The sequence below is a fragment of the Solenopsis invicta genome, chromosome 14, assembly GCF_016802725.1.
Source record: "Solenopsis invicta isolate M01_SB chromosome 14, UNIL_Sinv_3.0, whole genome shotgun sequence".
Classification (NCBI taxonomy): domain Eukaryota; kingdom Metazoa; phylum Arthropoda; class Insecta; order Hymenoptera; family Formicidae; genus Solenopsis; species Solenopsis invicta.
In genome coordinates this window covers 10497465-10514791 of record NC_052677.1, presented here as the reverse complement: position 1 = coordinate 10514791, position 17327 = coordinate 10497465, and the positions used below count along the sequence as shown (strand labels likewise).

General features: G+C 33.7%; 1 protein-coding gene and 1 long non-coding RNA gene across 4 annotated transcripts; both read left to right on the top strand.

Moving 5' to 3' along the window:
• Positions 1–285: 285 nt before the first annotated feature.
• LOC105201282 (protein yellow) lies at positions 286–10193 on the top strand. Of its 3 annotated transcripts, XM_039457637.1 has the most exons (7): positions 286–912; positions 4069–4173; positions 5547–5824; positions 6200–6612; positions 6907–7084; positions 7944–8155; positions 9083–10193. In XM_039457637.1, exons 3-7 carry the CDS (start codon positions 5551–5553, stop codon positions 9422–9424), a joined length of 1419 nt encoding a protein of 472 aa, XP_039313571.1. In that variant the 5' UTR covers positions 286–912; positions 4069–4173; positions 5547–5550; the 3' UTR covers positions 9425–10193. The 3 variants fall into 3 exon arrangements, with proteins under 3 accessions (XP_039313571.1, XP_039313570.1, XP_039313569.1); XM_039457636.1 differs by lacking the exon at positions 4069–4173 and having other exon boundaries at positions 5515–5824; XM_039457635.1 differs by lacking the exon at positions 4069–4173 and having other exon boundaries at positions 288–912.
• A 4848-nt stretch (positions 10194–15041) lies between these two features.
• Positions 15042–16788, top strand: LOC120359601. Its single transcript, XR_005576377.1, has 2 exons — positions 15042–15339; positions 16515–16788. It is a non-coding gene; the product is annotated as an uncharacterized LOC120359601 (long non-coding RNA).
• Positions 16789–17327: the final 539 nt, after the last annotated feature.

Below are 17327 nucleotides of genomic sequence, written 5' to 3'. Positions count from 1 at the left end.
TTTCAATATCCATGGGATATTAGATATGAAAATGTTCTACGAATATTAATTTTCTCTCTATTCAAAATATAAATAATTATGCATAAGATATTTATAAACTTTATAATTATTACGTTTAAAAATTATAGCATTCCCGATAATTTAAAATATTGAAATAAATAACATTAGATATTTGTTTCTCATATAATATTCACAACATAATATTCGTATAATATTATAAAGAGTGGGCATGTAACTACTTTTTATTAATATTAAATAATGTTTCAGGAATATTATTTAATATTAAATGACATCAACGTTTATAGGGTTTAGGGTCTGAAGAGGGGAAGACGATTCGCGCATCACGCTTTTCAATGGATTTTCCTTTTCAAAAAATGAGAAAATATTATCTAGGCAGCCCGAAGAACACAGTTGCGCACATTACATATTAGATCTCATTATCCTTCGATAGACTTTTTTTGCGAACGTTCTCGCTCGCTGTCCTCGCGCGTGCGTTAACTAGATCAATGAAATTTCCAGAAGTGTCAGCCCTAAGATATCTCAAGGAACGTGAATGATAATCGCGATTGCACTATCAATCAGACTCGTTCGCGATCGCTTGTCCTCGCTCGTTAACTCGATTGATAGGCTCGGCGCTTCCCTCTTTTTTTTCGCGCTATTCTTTGTCGCGGCACGGCGCGGCGGCAGATCGACGTGGCCGACAGGTTTGCCGACCGGATCTCCAACGGTACCGTACAGCCCATACCCCGGGAAAACCGAGCGCCGTGCTCCGGCTAGATCCGCGCCACCACGCCGTCGAATTCCCAGTTTGTCGCGCTTAACCGGTGCGCGTGGTCCAACCTGTCGCGCCGTTCTCTTCCCGCGGAGAAGCGATCGTAGTGCGGTGGCAATCCAGGATCGAGCGGATCGAGTGTAAATAATCCGATCTTTATTTATTGTATACCTTCCTTCTGCGGGTCCTTCCGTGTCACGTGAAATGTTTTATGAAGCATTATGTTTTATTAAGCAATAAAATTACAAGAAATCTAAACAAAGGCCTAAAATGTAAAACGTAAAAATGCACGCAGAGATCTGTCGAAGATGATCAAACAGTGTGTAAAGACGAATTTAAAAAAAAAAAGGAGATGTCTGGAGGATGTCTTCGGAAGTTGCATACAGCGTACTCAAAAATTGTTTAAAGAATGAGCTAAAAATATCCTTCAACAATTGATTCACGTCAAATTAATTACAAACGTGACGTTTAATTTTGTTTACACGTAACAGACTTTGTCTCATGAAATGTTAATGAAATATTTCGAGAATAATTACTTTTTATTGTTGTTCCACTTTACCATTTTTTTTTTATTGTTTCAATCATTTGCCTAAAAATGATCGGATCTCCTAAACAAATTATTTGATTGACTTTCGGATTCTGTAAACCTCGCCGTTCTTGCATTCGGTAAAATTGCTGCTTTCCGATCAGCTCTGTTTCCACCGAGGAATGAGACAAGTTTGATTGCTATGCTATATTTAATTAGCAACGTAATTTCAACGCGGGGGCAGAATGTAGTTTCGCGTAAAGTCGCACGAAAGTGTTTGCTTGCGAGGTGCCCAGTAGGACTGGGCTCTTCGCGAAAACTCACATGACTTGACAGAAACTTCATTCCATTTAGTCTCAAGCATTTTGCCCTACAAGGCTGTGCCATTAGCTCCTCGTACTTTCTATTTGAGGCAGAAATCGCGCGTGCAATTTGAAGCGAAACTCGGCGACGCGAAACCGCGTTTTGATACGTGCGTATCAAATCTTTTTTTTTTTTGTCGCCGCAATCTGCGATAATCGAAAACAACCGCAATTGTGCTGAAAATCCTTACGTGCCGCGAACGATTGTAATGATTATTACGGTGAAGGAACAATTTTGCTCGAGTATTCAAAAGATTAGCTTGGATATAGATCTGAAAGTAATGTTGCTGAACTATCAAAATAATCGTGAAGCAATTTGAAGTTGAAATTGGACCTTCAAAATAGTTACGAAGGACGTTCAAGCGTGATGAATAATGCCTAACCAGTTTGGGTAGTTTTACATGATTACTTTGAAGGTTCAGCAAAATTATTATCAAATCTGTATCAAACCAATTTTTTAGATACTAAAGAAATTCTTTCCGCATGTCAGTAGGAAGAGAGATTAGTGTCGACGTTAAATTTTATTCGTAATGCAATGATACGATAAATATCATATAAATAATATAAATCATATTTATACGATGTAGATAAAATATAAAGAATATAAATCTAAATATTATATAAATACGATAAAATGATACATAATAAATCGAACATTCGTTTTATAATAATTTACAAGAGCAGATCAACGCGCAAAGACAGTGATATCGTATATATATTAAAGAAAAAAAAAAAAAAAAAAACAGGATTTAACGACGCGAGAATTTGTCATGCGTGTGCTGGCTATCGATCGGATACATTTGGTATTTGGAAATATCCTGTCGAATGAATAGTTGAATGAATATCAGATGGAACGTAGAGATATAATGCCTGTGTAAATTATATAGCGTTTCATATAACGCTTGGATATGTAGGCAACTCTCCGGGTATGAAATAACATACTCGTACATGTATATGCATGAGAGCACGCGGTTGCTTTATCATTTAGCGGGTCGAATGTAACGCGGTCGAAAAATCGATTGCTTTCTATTTTTCCGTTAACCGTGTTACGACTCGCCTGTTAAACATAGAAAATCTGTCGCGGTGACTTCAGCCGTGTTCCACTAAAACGGAATTGCTCTCCTCTCCGAGAGAAAGGACGTACGTCGAATTTTCATGAGGCGCGAATGACGGTGTCTGAATTAAAATCTACCATTTTGTCATGCAAATATATTTTTTGCCACGTTTCACGAGCGCTTCTTTCGCATGTAAATTTAACGCTATTATCGAAGATCAAACGGTTCAAAAAACTGCATTATTTCGATTCGTTAATTAATAATTTATGACACTTATAATCACGTTGTAACAACAAATGTAACGACATTTAGAATATTATTTCATGTAAGCTTCGACTTTAGCAATTAAATTTCTTATCATTTGTTAATCGCAGTTCCTGATTTTAATTTTTAATTTTAATCATCAATATATTTACTTTTAATCTCGGTCTTCAATTTTAGCATCTAGTAAACATGTAAACGCTTCAATATTGAATCATAACTGCATGATCGAATGAATCTCGGTACGTAACGTTACTTAAGCGTTACTTAAGTTACAAATAGCGTCTTATGAAAATTCCGGTACCGGCCAGATTAATAATGACCTTCGATGATCCTTTAGCAATCGCTCGATAATGGTAAATACAAATGGTACTGAATTATCAGTTCTTGAAGTGTAAATAGTATGTTGGCATTCTTAGGCAGTATTTATAATCAATTTTCATACATAAGCTCGTCTCGAGATGTATAAAACCAATCACTGAGCCGTAACATCTCAACACGTCACTTAACACGGAGTATTGAAATAAGACTCGACTATAAAAAAAAAAAATACCGGCCTTCTTTTAAATTATTCTTAAAATCTTTTCTTTGTATAATAATGCAAAAGGTATAGTTAACAACTCGAGTTTTCACAGTATTTATATGAAGATTATATTCCCAAGATTGTGTATTTAGAGATAATTTCTGCGAGCACAAGAATTAAAATCAAGTTGTAAGATTATTTAAATCAACTTTTTCTTTAATCAAACTGTCGAGAAACTAACAATTTTCGATTGAAGACTTATGGATTTCCGTCAATTAAGCTACTAAATTAATCACGAAGTACTAATTTTCCTGATTGATACAATTCTTTACTTAATAATGTAAAAAATATACTTTAGTTTGCTTTACTTTCGATTTCTCGTGAAAGAATTTTATTGATATTTTATAATATTGAAGAATCAAAATAAAAGAATAAAAGAATTTTTGTGGTAAAAAGAACACTCAATTTTGATTGAGCGATTTATTCCGAAGAAATGTCTTCAATGTTCGTGCTTCGGTGTATCATATAATCATACTTTTTTATACGTTCTTATTCATTATGTACTTCAGAACCTTGGAGACCTCCCAATTTCTAAGCACTGCCTTGAGCACCGTTGTTTCCACGATCCGTTACGTCATTGAAATGGCATAAAAGAGTCGAGACATTTGTGAAATGTACGTGAGATTACAGATTTTTCTAGCTAGAATAAATTATGGTATTCCCGCGTAAAGAAGAGAATAAAAATCATACATTGTTACGTAAAATGTCTTGAATAATGAAACACAAAATGTATATTAAAAGTGTAAATCTAAAACATGAATTTTTAATAATAAATTTAACAATTGACGCAAATAACGAATTGAATAAATAAATTAATTGTGACAGGATTGAATACAATAAACGTAAAATATTAAAAATGCAAACAATATTTTATTGTCAGCACTTCTGACATATGCAAACCAGTAAATTTCTCAACGCCTACAGCACGTATTGTCAATAATGAAACTCGAAATATATGTGTTAAAAATGTAAATCTAAAAGATAAATTTTTAATAATAAATCAAAAATTAAATTTGCGAATAACAAATTGAATAAAGAAAAATAATTAATTGTGAAAAGATTGAACGTGATAAATGTAAAATATTAAAAATTCCAACATAATGTTTTATTGTCAGCACTTCTGACATATGCAAATCAACAAATTCCTCATCATTTATAGTACGTATTATTAATAATGAAACGTGAAATATATGCATTAAAAATGTAAATCTAAAAGATAAATTTTTAATAGTAAATTAAACAGTTGACGCGAATAACGAATTGAATGAATAAAAATAATTAATTATGACAAGATTGATTATGATAAATGTAAAACATTAACAATGCAAACATAATATTTTATTGTCAGTACTTCCGACATAGGCAAACTAAAAATCTCTCAACATTTATATTACGTATTGTTAATATTGCTGAAGCCTTTATAAGCGTATTTAAATTTTAACATTTTTTTCGAATGCCAGACAAGCCAAAAAAGATAGTAAATTCGTGTTCACTATTATTCGATTATTCATCCACCTGTCATTTATTATCGCCTCGCGATGTCTTTCACACGTGGGCGTTGATAGAAAGACCTCATTTCCGCTACTTCACAATTGGTCATGCGTGCATATTAACTCATAGTAACTATGTACCACGAAGGCCACTAGTTTTCAAGGAGAAACTGGAAATGCAATCACGATCTATCTTTTTTAAAATTCTTTTTTTTTTAAATTACTCTTATCTATGCTTCTAAAACAATAAAAATAATAAATTTAAACATTAATAATAAGGACACAGCTATGTGCAAATCCTTAAAATTCAGTTTAATTCCAAATTAATATTAAATCCATTAAACACTCTATTTACATCTAATAATAATTTAAACTTAATTGTCTAAAAACTGTCGTTTAATTTTAATTAAAAAAATTTTTGAGCAAAACTGTGAATATTAATTTCTTAACGAACGGGGTCTTTAGTCCATAGATTTTTAGCGAGATATTCTTCTCAGAGCAATGACAATGCGGTGTCGGGCGACGTCGATCGTCGTCGCAGTCGCCCTTCTGATCGTCCTGCTGGACGGTGCGATCGGCAAGCTGCGGGTCGCCTACCGATGGAAGCAGATTGATTACGAGTGGCCAAGCAACGACATTAAGAGGCTTTTCCCAGATTACAAGCAGGAGGACAATCTGCCCTTGGGTTTGGAGGTGGCTGGCGATCGGCTCTTTATCACGGTGCCGAGATGGAGACAGGGGGTTGCCGCCAGTCTCAATTACATTAGGCTCAACGGTGATTAGTTATAATTAGTTATAATTGCAAAATCCCAACAGCGTGATTGCCTAAGACGTATGCAGCATACTCCAATAATTTTACGCCGTAGACAAAAATGTTCAATTATATTTATATTAATAATATTCTGAATAACATAAGTCGACTCAAATATCCCCTTTATTCTTTTCAATTTTATGACGTTTGCTAAATTACTTCCCCATCGGTTCGATAACTGTTAATTAATTATTGAAAATAACTTTGCATATTGAGAACTTTCCAAGTTGCTTCAATTAAGAGGAAAATCAAACGAAAATCAAACTTAATTGACGAGTTTCTTTTCTTCTCTCTGCATGGGGGTTGACGCCGTTAATATCAGAGCTCGTTGGCTTTCAGACACACGCGAATCGCCACCCCTGATTCCGTACCCCTCCTGGGAGGCTCATCAGTATGGCGCCGCCGGCGTGCCGGAGATCGTCTCGACGTTCCGTGTGCGCGCCGACCGTTGCAATCGGCTATGGGTCCTGGACACGGGACTCACGGACATCCTGGGCAGCCCCGATCAGCAGACGCCGCCAGCGTTGCTCGTGTACGACCTGACCAACGATCGCTTGCTGCGCAAGTATGTGATACCGCCCGATCAGAAGATCGCCGATTCCTTGTTCGCCAACATCGCCGTCGAAGACTACTCGTGCGGGGATTCGTACGGCTACCTGGGCGATCTGGGTGGCCCGGGTCTCGTCGTCTACTCTTGGCAACTCCACAAGTCTTGGCTCGTCAAGCACCACTCTTTCCACCCGGATCCGATGGTTGGTTGAGTTCAGGCAACGCACGCGTTCATCCCTCTGCCATTTTACCTCAGTCTGTTCGGGAGACCAATTGACGCGAAGCTGTTAACGATTGTGCATAAATACTCATTAATTTTGATGATTCTCAATTACGTTAACAGATGTAGATTTGTTAATTTTATATGATTTATTAATTGATTAATTGAAAAATATTCTTTGACGTGCAATGAGCGAAAATTGTCGATATATCGAGATAAGCTGGATCGTTTGATCGAAGTTTCACAGAGAGCTCGAATAACTCGCTGTCTTTCTCAGGGTGGAGAATTCAAGGTGTCCGGAATATCGTTCCAATGGAATGACGGCCTGTTCGGGATGGCTCTCGCGCCGACTGGTGATGGCTACAGCACCTTGTACTACCATCCACTCTCCAGCGGCATGGAATTTTCCGTCAGTACGAGGTTGTTGCGTGACCCTCTGCGCGCCAGTTCCGCAGGTATATTACAAAAAATATATACAGAGTGATTATTAATGAATGTTCCCACTTTTTACCATCGGAGCACGCATTTGTAATTTCTAATATAATAATGTGTTAGAAATCCGTCGGTAAATCATGCTCTGATGGTAAAAAGTAGGAACATTCATTAATAATCACCCTGTATATATATCATGCAAGAGTCACAATAGATTGCCCAAATCCTTTGATTTTGTTTCTTGTTTTGTTTCTCATATGTAAAAATATAGCAACAGGAGCAACGGTTCGCTGGAATTTAATTCACTTTAGGAGACAACAAAATCAATTTTATTATTGAAATAACCCAGATAGCAATGCATTCGTAGAACAAAAAGAGAAACGCTTGCTACCACAAATTTCCCTTTGATTGCAATCACGATTGCTATAATGAAGGCGTCAAGCCTTCTGTATAGCTCGATCTGAAGATAACAAGAAAAAAACTGCAGTTTCCCAGACAACTGAAGGACAATAGCGCGTACGGTACTTATTATATATAAAATATCCAACAACTTGTTATAAAGTCGCACACGTGGCATGCGTTGCCGGCAATACCATAAGCAAAAGCGGAAATTGCTTTCCTCAATAGAAGTCGACAACTCGGCAGCGCACTTCTATCAAACTGATAGCAGCATGCCGGAAACTTGCTATCTGGGAAATAATAAAGAAGCTCTTTAATCGCCCATTAATCGTCATTTCAGCGAAGAAGAGGCCAATGTAAAGAGTTTCAAGGAATCTGTCGCTTATTCATAAAAGATTTCACACGTCGCGCCCGAAGGACGAACGTTTTGCATACGTGAGGCGTTTACCGAAGTGTTAAGCTCACTTCATGCGTTTGTTTTAGAAACATCCCACGAGTTCCAAACGCTGGGATCGCGCGGGCCCAACGGCCAGAGCAGCGTCAGCTTCCTGGATCCGAAGACCGGAATTCTCTTTTACGCGCTTACGAATCTGAACGCCATCGCCTGTTGGAGGCCGCAGAATAAATTCACTATGCAACAACAGGGCTATGTCTATCAGGATAACGTCACCATGATCTTCCCCAATGATCTTAAGGTAATCGCGAATCCGTCGAAGCTCAACGTGACCATTACATAAATATGACTTATTACTCTGGGAAAAAAGAATTTGTTAAAAATTTAAAATATTTAGTCCCATGCGATAAATTAAACATTGAGTTAATTTAACAATTATTTTATTTCACAATGAAAAGTATAGTTTACTCGTATCAACCATTTCAATCTTTTAATTAAGAATTTATTAAATTAACTCAATATAATTGCACGTATCGGACTAAATATTTTTAGTTTTTCAACAAAAAGTTTTTTTTTAGTATAATATTGTATTAATTAAAGTAACTCATATATATACTGAAAACACGAGTTTTGTGTCATTCTCACGTATCACGCAAAAAAAAGAACAATTTTACTGCAGTATCTAAAAATTTAGCTACATACAGATCAGAAAATATAATAATATTATGTAAGGCCATCAAAATTAATTATGCAGAACGCCCAAACATGATAATGTTGCTGCAAACAGTTTTGACATTCTAGGCAACCAAGTTAACATTCGATACAATTTTTTAAATAATTTAACATAATTATCTTTAAATCTGTATCTCGGCAAAATTATTCTATTCGAGCATGAATTATCAAGACTATCGCAATAAGAAAATTTTACATTTTACAAAGTCTAAATAGTTTCGATTTTTGAATAGAAATAGCAGAGAAACAAAATCTAGTTAAAATCGTTAATAATATCGCCTATTATATTTTAGTTTCTATTATATTTTAATTTATGACAACAGTCAGCGGTTTGGCACAATTCTCACGCTCCTCGCGTGTTTTATTACTCGTGAAATTACAGACAAGTGCCACCTTTGACCAGAGCTCTTGAATTTTATTGGTGTAACTTTTTCCTTCGCATTCTTCGTTTTGCTATTTCTTTCTGGTTGTTACAACGCCTCTTTTACTTTGACAGGTTGATCGGAACGGCAACCTGTGGGTCCTCTCCGACAGACTGCCCATCTTCATGTATTCGCAATTGGACCTACATGATTATAACTTCAGGATACTCATGGGCTCGACCGAGGAACTCATCATGGGCACGGTTTGCGGGTCGACGTCATTTTCAACTTATTCCACGACGACGAGGATGTACGATCCCTATGATCATAGAGACCACGATCACCACGATCACATGAATCACATTGATCACAAAGATCACACGATGCCCAGAATCTACGGAAACTCTGCCGGTTCTGTAAAGACAGAAATCGCGACGATGATGTTATTGACGTGTCTGAGCAAAGCTCTCGTTTGAGGGGCGACTATTGGAAAAATCGGGGAGAATAAAACTAGTAGAATTAAAGATAAAAATAAGATTAAAAGCAAATGTAGATAGAAATAGAAAAGAAGGGAGCGAGGATGAGGGAGAAGAAGAAAGTTATGGAATATTCATTAAGTCGACGTTGTTTCCTTTATAAAATAATTTAGAATAATCTTGAAGCGAAGTAACCGAATTAATCGAGCAAAATTCTTTATACGTAGAATTATCGCTTGTTATAAAATTATGAAAAAATGATAAATATTTATTTAATATCGCGGTTACAAAATTAAATCTATTAACTTATTGTCGGAGACTTATTTATTATCCCATCTAATTGCTTTATACGAGCCTTGTAAAAGTCCGAGAGTTATAGCGTATGTTATTAATCATTTTAATTATAATTACAATTTTTTTTTACTTTATTATTATAAATATAATATGTGTATTCTGAACAATTTTGCATTGCAGTAAAATGAAAAATACGATTAAGAATTGGTACAAATTATTTCGATCGCGTACTAATGATTAACGATAATAGTTAATGGCCTCCATGTGCACAGTACAAGCGCTTTCTCATTAGATGTTCGTCTCCTCGTTTGCTTATCTCTCGAGCAAACACACACATTTCTCTCCTCCGTCGAGTACATACGTTACTGTTATCTACTCATGCTAATTAAAACTGCCATTACATTTACGTGTCAGATGTAACATAATATATACCATGAGAAAAGAAGAAGAATCTCCAATAAAGCATTTTTCTTTATTTTTTGTATTCCTCTTATCGTCGAATTTTTTCTTACTACTAGAAATTGCAGCACATTGTCGTGCATTTTATTCAGTTGCGTGATTTATTGTTTTATCGCGTATTGTACCGTGTTATGATTTCATCCTGGTTTTTTTACGAGATCTCCTGCACGGTTCATCACGCACGACTCGGATGCCCGCGCGATGACGGCACGAACGCGCAATGCAGAAGTACTGCAATCTCCGACGATTGCCAGAACGCGCGCTGAAATCGCAAAATTTTGCTGCAGAAGAACGACGATGAAGGTGAATCCCCTGCTGCGCGACGACATCTGCGAGAAGTGCCGAGAATTTTTTTCCGTGGAAGATCGGCCGATGACGTGCCGAGCATGATGATCGAGATAAGTCGCGCCAAGTCATCGCACGCGTATTTACGCACCTGGTGCGTGCAAGTCGCATGGTCGTCGACCTGCTGCGCCTGCACTGTCATCGGTATCCGTACTTGAATATAAAGCGCGCAAGAGCGAATCGCGATGTGCATCTTTTCCTTGGCACTCGCGGTTGGCAGTCTGACAATCTCAACCGGTGGAAAACAATTTTTTATTAGGAATCGCATAATCTTTTGCAAATAATACTGTTTCAGTGCAAATGATAATTTAACTAGAAATCAAATGTTATTAAGTTACATGAAATTATTTTATTCATATTGTAATACTAAATTATCAATAATCAATATAATAAAATAGGCTTATGTGTGCTGAAAGCAAATTATGTTAGTGATAAGATAAAAAAAACTGAGCAAATTAGATGGAATATATATATATATATATATATATATATATATGTATGTATGTATGTATATAATATTCAACTATTCTTACATAAATTAAATCTTATGCTATAACGAAACGTTTCAGCTGTACTTAGCCTTAATCATGATCCTATGTATTAAATAATGTGTATTAACATCCCAGTCAGAAATAATTCCTCGAAACAAATTAAATAAGGTGTTCAAAATGACTACCTTCAGCACGAATGCCCTTATTCTCCTATCAAAGGAATTTCGAATTCTTTAAAAAACATTTGAATTCTTATTTCTTAGAATCCATGAATTCTTTGTTTTAAGTCAGCAATATTATTGGGCGCATGTCTGTGAACAATTGCTCGAACCCGAAAATTGTTTCGATTTAAATACCTATTCATACTTGTCCTTAATTTAAAAAATAATGTATTTACAAATATCAAAAAATTAAAAAAAATTTTTTTAATAAAAATTATTAATTAAAAAAAATAAAATTTAAAAGTTAAAAAAAAATAAAAAATTAAATTAAAAAAATTAGGAATTTAATAAAAAATTTAAAAAAGGATGTCACGCGGAATATAAAATACAATTTTTTTAACATAAAAATGGCTATAACTCGGAAACGACTTATTTCCGGACCTATGTTTATAGAGCTTTTTTTCCTTCTTTTGGGATCTCGAATCACGTCCCGAAATATTGGTCGCGATTTTCCGGACTCTGTATAAAAATTCTAAGAAAAAATATAAAGGACCCCGCATAATTCTTATGAAAAATGACTCTGTTAAATTGACTGCAATTAAAGTATGTTGTTGTTCTTAGCGTCCCAAACAAAAATCTCAATGGACGCAATTCTCTAAGTCCAGTACTTTTCCATTTAGAGACGTTTGAAGTGATTGTAGATGTTTTATAGAAACCAAGTATGTATAAATATATTCACATATACGTACAGGGTGATTATTAATGACTGTTCCCACTTTTTACCATAGGAGCACGTATTTATAATTTCTAAAATAATAATGTTAGGAATACGTATCTATCGGTAAATCATGCTCCTGTGGTAAAACATGGAAACATTAATAATTATTCTGTATACATTCATATGCGCGCGCGCGCGCGCGCGTGTGTGTGTGTGTTGGTGTACATATACATATACATACACATATATACATATATTGTATACACATATATACATATATTGTATATACATACATAAAGAAATTATTTTTCATTAAACACTATAAATAAGTTTATTTTCGTTAAGTACTTTCTAAGTTGTGAGACTTGAAAGATAATACAGTGTACTGTAGCTTTCAAGCCTCCAAACTCGGAAAGTACTTAACGAAAATAAACTTATTTATAGTGTTTTGGAAAACTCTTGACACCAGCTATTAGATTCTGGAATCAAAAATAGGGTGTTCTATTTAAAAAACTTATGTGATTTTGATCTGACCTTGACGACGCCATCCAAGGTCAAACTGATAAGATCAGTTTAATAGATCAATAGATCTTTTGAATGATAGATAAATAGATCTTTTGAAAGATTCCTATAACTTTTATCCGAAACACTTTTTCCCAAAATGCATTATTTTCGAAATATTTCACTGCCTCGGTACTTTTTCGCTACCTTGTATATGTATGTATGTATGCATATGTATATGTACACCCACACACACACGCGCGCGCGCATATGAATGTATATGTATATGTGAATATATTCATATATACTGGTTTCCGAAATGCATGGTACAATCACTTCAAACTTGCGTCTCTGGACGGAAAAGTACTGGACTTGGAGAGTTGTGCCCGTTGAGACTTTCGTTCGGAACTCCGAGAACAACAACTACTTTAATTGCAGTCAATTTAACAGAGAGCCATTTTCCATAAGAATTGTGCGGGGTCGTTTATCAATATTTCTGAAATATTCCAATGTGTATAAAAATTCCGGACAAAATTTTTAGATAAGCAATAATTATTGTTTAAATCAATGTCGAATAATATTGATTCCTATTTGTTTTCATGTAATAAATGAATGATAAAAATAAACAATGCAAAAGTAAAAATGCAATTAATTAATTTTCTTCCATTATACTCTTTACATACGCAACTTTACTCGAAAATATTGTAATTTTGACGTAAGTTTTAAATCGATCTTAACGATGTCAAAACGACATCGTTTCGAGGAACTATTTCTGACTGGGATAGATGCCAATCGTTTAAAGAATTTGCACCTAGATTTTCATACACGATACTTGGTAAACGCATTCTCGCCTCCAAACGAGTAATCTGGAGACTTACAGTGTCCGTGTTTCTCTCTGCGATATATCTGCCAAATTGCAAAAATTTTTGCACTACGAATTAGTGATAAAGTTGATTATTATATTGATTGATTAATTTGTTATTATATTGTTTGACTAAATATGTAATACAGTTTTCATTTATTATTTGATATACAGGGTGACCCATTTTAACTTAGGCAGCCAAATAACTCGAAAAATAAGCACACTACGAAAAAATGTTTAGAATAAAAATTTCGTCATTTCGAGGGGGACGTACAATGACGTTAAAATCAGCCTCCCCACCCCTCCCCCTGGGCGGTGAGGGGGAGCAAGTTTGAAATCTTAAATGGGAACCCCTATTTTTTATTGCATATTCGGAATCTTTGGCTAAAAACACATACAATTTGTCTGAAACATTTTTCTCGATTCATGATAGATGGCGCTGTAATCGACGAAATTCAATTTCTTCGATTTCTCTTACTGAGAACCCATGCTTACGATTCTGCAATAAATTAACAATAAAAATACCACGTTTTCATTGTTAATTCCCTAAATTTGTCTTAAAACAAACTTTTCATTATTTTTTATTACTCATTAATTACTTCTCAAGAAACTGCTTTTAGCGTAACCCAGAAACAACGACGTAGATGGTCACCACACGACCTTGCCTTCACTAGCTGGGTTACCACACGTTCAAGCACCCCTCAAACTAAATCTTAATTACAGATTTACTTGTCAAGATTTCATGCCCAAATTGACATCGAAATAACGCGTTTGACTATATTTTTATAAGGAAATGAATATGCTAAATATGAAAATGTTTAGTACAATTAGTATTGCAAATAAAATTTATAAAAATTTCTGTTACATCATGTTTATAAATACTTTAAAGTTATAAATTAACAATTTAAAATTTTTGTTGAAAAGTGGAAATATTGAAAAAGTGGAAAAAAAATTTTCAGATATTATTTAAGTTAATATACCTCGAGCTCTATTTTGCTTCTATTTAATATTATCAGATTGTGTAACGCTTAATAAATTAAAAGCCAAGATCGAGCGATTGTATAGAGTTATAAAACTCATGAGAACAACTAGGCTATTAAATCATTGTTTTTCTTATAAGTTTATAATACAACATTTTCTCATTCATATAATTTCTATAATTATGTATATGATTCTATATAAACTTTTTAATTTACTCAATTTCTTTTCTTTTAATAAACTGTATATCAATTTTAATCTTAATCTTTTTTTAGACATTCTGCGTAATCGGTTTTTACGTCTACATGTATAATGATCTGCGTCATTTATGTATCAATCGCAAAAACATCATTATAATAGCATAAAATATATATAAATGCAGAAAAAATCAATTTTATTTAAAAATATTCTTGTTAAATAATTAATATTCGTTTTATTGATGATATATTATCTCTTGTTTCTAAAGATCACTCGCTGCATGCATGACAAAATAATGCAATAAGAAGATACTCCGCGAATAACAAGTCATCATGTGACTTTAGAAAGAAATACGCATCTTGACCTAAGATTTATTTTTACTATATAAGAAGAATGTCATCAGAGAGCAGCATTGAAAAAAATTGCGTTATTACTAAAAACATATTATTCCGCATAATTAGTTTCTTTGATTAATAAATCGTAGAGTTTTTCTCGCAATCTTTGTTTTTCGTAGCTCTTCTATTTCTATTATTCATGATCTATCTTTTTGCAAGAATAGAAATAATGCAAATGAAGAACACAAATCGCATCAACAGTACGACCGCAAAGCGTTTTTTCAAGGCTCACATGTTTTTCATTTTCAGCACCTTAATTTATATGTAATATTTGTTCTTGCGCTGCTTCGAGAGACGGAATCGTAGTGTGAGTGCTCTTGATTTGGTCCAATCTGGTCTGACTGGCTTATCAGTACTGGTTCCGTATATACACATTATAAAAGTTACTGCTGCTTCTCGAAAGAGACAGTTCCCTTCATTTCGATCGTGATGTTCGGTGGTATTGCCGCTGTGCTTCTGTAATTCTCTGTTTATTGCGCCATCGTCAGGTGTTTTCTGCTGTATTTTTCCTATGTACGTATTTTTCTTATGCAAGATTTTTTATTTAATAAATAATTATATAATGGCAAGATATCTCGTACAGTGCAAGTAAAAAGTTATCAGACCATTGGTACTCAAATCATTTTTAACTTGTAGAATTTTCTTTATTAGATGTAGGCCGATATTCACAGCTGATTATTAAATTCAAGGCAATTTAAGGCAACATTAGAACCGGTTATCTTTGGAAAACTACTGCGATACTTATTAATGTAGGATCGTTGCACCAGTCGCTGAACAGTCGCCAATAAATAACTGTTTAAAAAAACTATTAAAATGATACTAATACGTCAAAATAATAAACTGCAAAATTAATTGATATTGTTGAAATCTAACTTTCATGGAGATTTTATTAAAATGTGTAATTTTTTATTTAAAAATGTAATTGTATTAAGTTATTTTATGTTTAATAATGATGGAGGCCAATATTATTTTATGTTTGTTTATTGACTGGTGTAGTGACCCTATACATATAACTTAGTGATATATGTATATATAATGGACTACTCTGGTGAAAGTTTTGGATAAGAATTTAATATAAATTTTTCCAAGCCATTCCGAAATCTGTGTCCGTTTCAAACCGAAATCATCCAAATCAAATTTATAATCTTGTTCGATACATGCATCAACTTAAAGCAAATAACCATAAACCATAAACCATGTCGTAAATCACAGAGTTTAACAGTTTTAAAAATATTTATACTTAAGACTGTTTTAAAATAAAAATGGATCACGAATACCGGCCGTAGAATATTTTACAGTTGGTTTACGGTTGATTCACAAAATAATTTTAGATTATCCCAATTTTTGCTTTAATATACTCGGTCTTATTTTTTGTTTTTCTTTTTGCTTTGATTTAGCTTAACAATTATTGTTATTTGAATTTTTTTTATATTCTTTCACCTTTTCACAGTCTTTTAAAGACATTTTTATAAGAAATCTGATATTTTTAACAATATTTTCATCATAAAGAGCATCTACAAAAAGAATATGATTAACATTTAAACTACATTTTATTAAGAAAAAGCTGCAATTCATTGCACCTTTTGACATAGACATTATTAAATGCGTTTATACATTATTATTTATATATTATAATACGCGGCTAATTAACGCAGCATATATAGCGTTCTGCGTTGTTGTGCTGCTAGACAATGATATCAACACGAGTATCAAATACAGCATGATCATTAGTGACTGTACAGCGAGAGTGTACGTATGAGAGTGCAGATCATTAGTATCCCTTCCACAATGCATAAGACGTGATATTTTTCTCAAGCAACAACTTTTAGCTCCGTAAGCGGATTAGTGAAGAATAAACTGCAGATTGGATTGAAAGGAATCATAACAAGAACTGTTCTATGTACCGAAAATATGGATACGTTGCAAATGAAAGAAAATATCATCGATGCATTACGTCGTAAGTAAAAACATGATAAGATAATGGTGATGGGACACATTTGCACGATTACAAAGTTCAAGCAAATGAAAATACATGCTTAATATTTATTTTCTGAGATGTATGTGAAAAATTGATATGGTGATAAATACGGTAATGGAAAAAACAAACTTTTGACTTTACTATTTTGCAACGACTAACGGTTATATAATAACGATTCAAAATGGGAAAAACGAGCTTAAGAGCCGTGCCGGATGTTGTGCGTAAAAACAAGTTGTATAATATTAAAAACAGTGTGTATATATTAATAAACACTTATATGTATAATATTTTAAAACTTTATGATATTAAATGTTATATACGCACATTTTATTAACAAACATTGAAAATATTGTATTATTTTAGATGTTTATAATTATATTGCTTTTTAACAATTAATAAATCATAATTATTATTTTTTAAATAATTGTTTAAATAATACGCTTATAAGATATAATTGCATTATTTGTAATTTGTTGTTCCTATTATTATTATTGCAGAAACATGTTTACTCTTAATTAATCTG

What these genes read in the sequence shown, in the direction of transcription:
- LOC105201282 (XM_039457635.1), top strand. Translation starts at nt 554, where the DNA reads ATGATAATCGCGATTGCACTATCAATCAGACTCGTTCGCGATCGCTTG. An exon ending in TCTGCGCGCCAGTTCCGCAG is followed by an intron (nt 7,085 to 7,943) that starts GTATATTACAAA and finishes CGTTTGTTTTAG; the next exon opens with AAACATCCCACGAGTTCCAA. An exon ending in TCTTCCCCAATGATCTTAAG is followed by an intron (nt 8,156 to 9,082) that starts GTAATCGCGAAT and finishes TTACTTTGACAG; the next exon opens with GTTGATCGGAACGGCAACCT.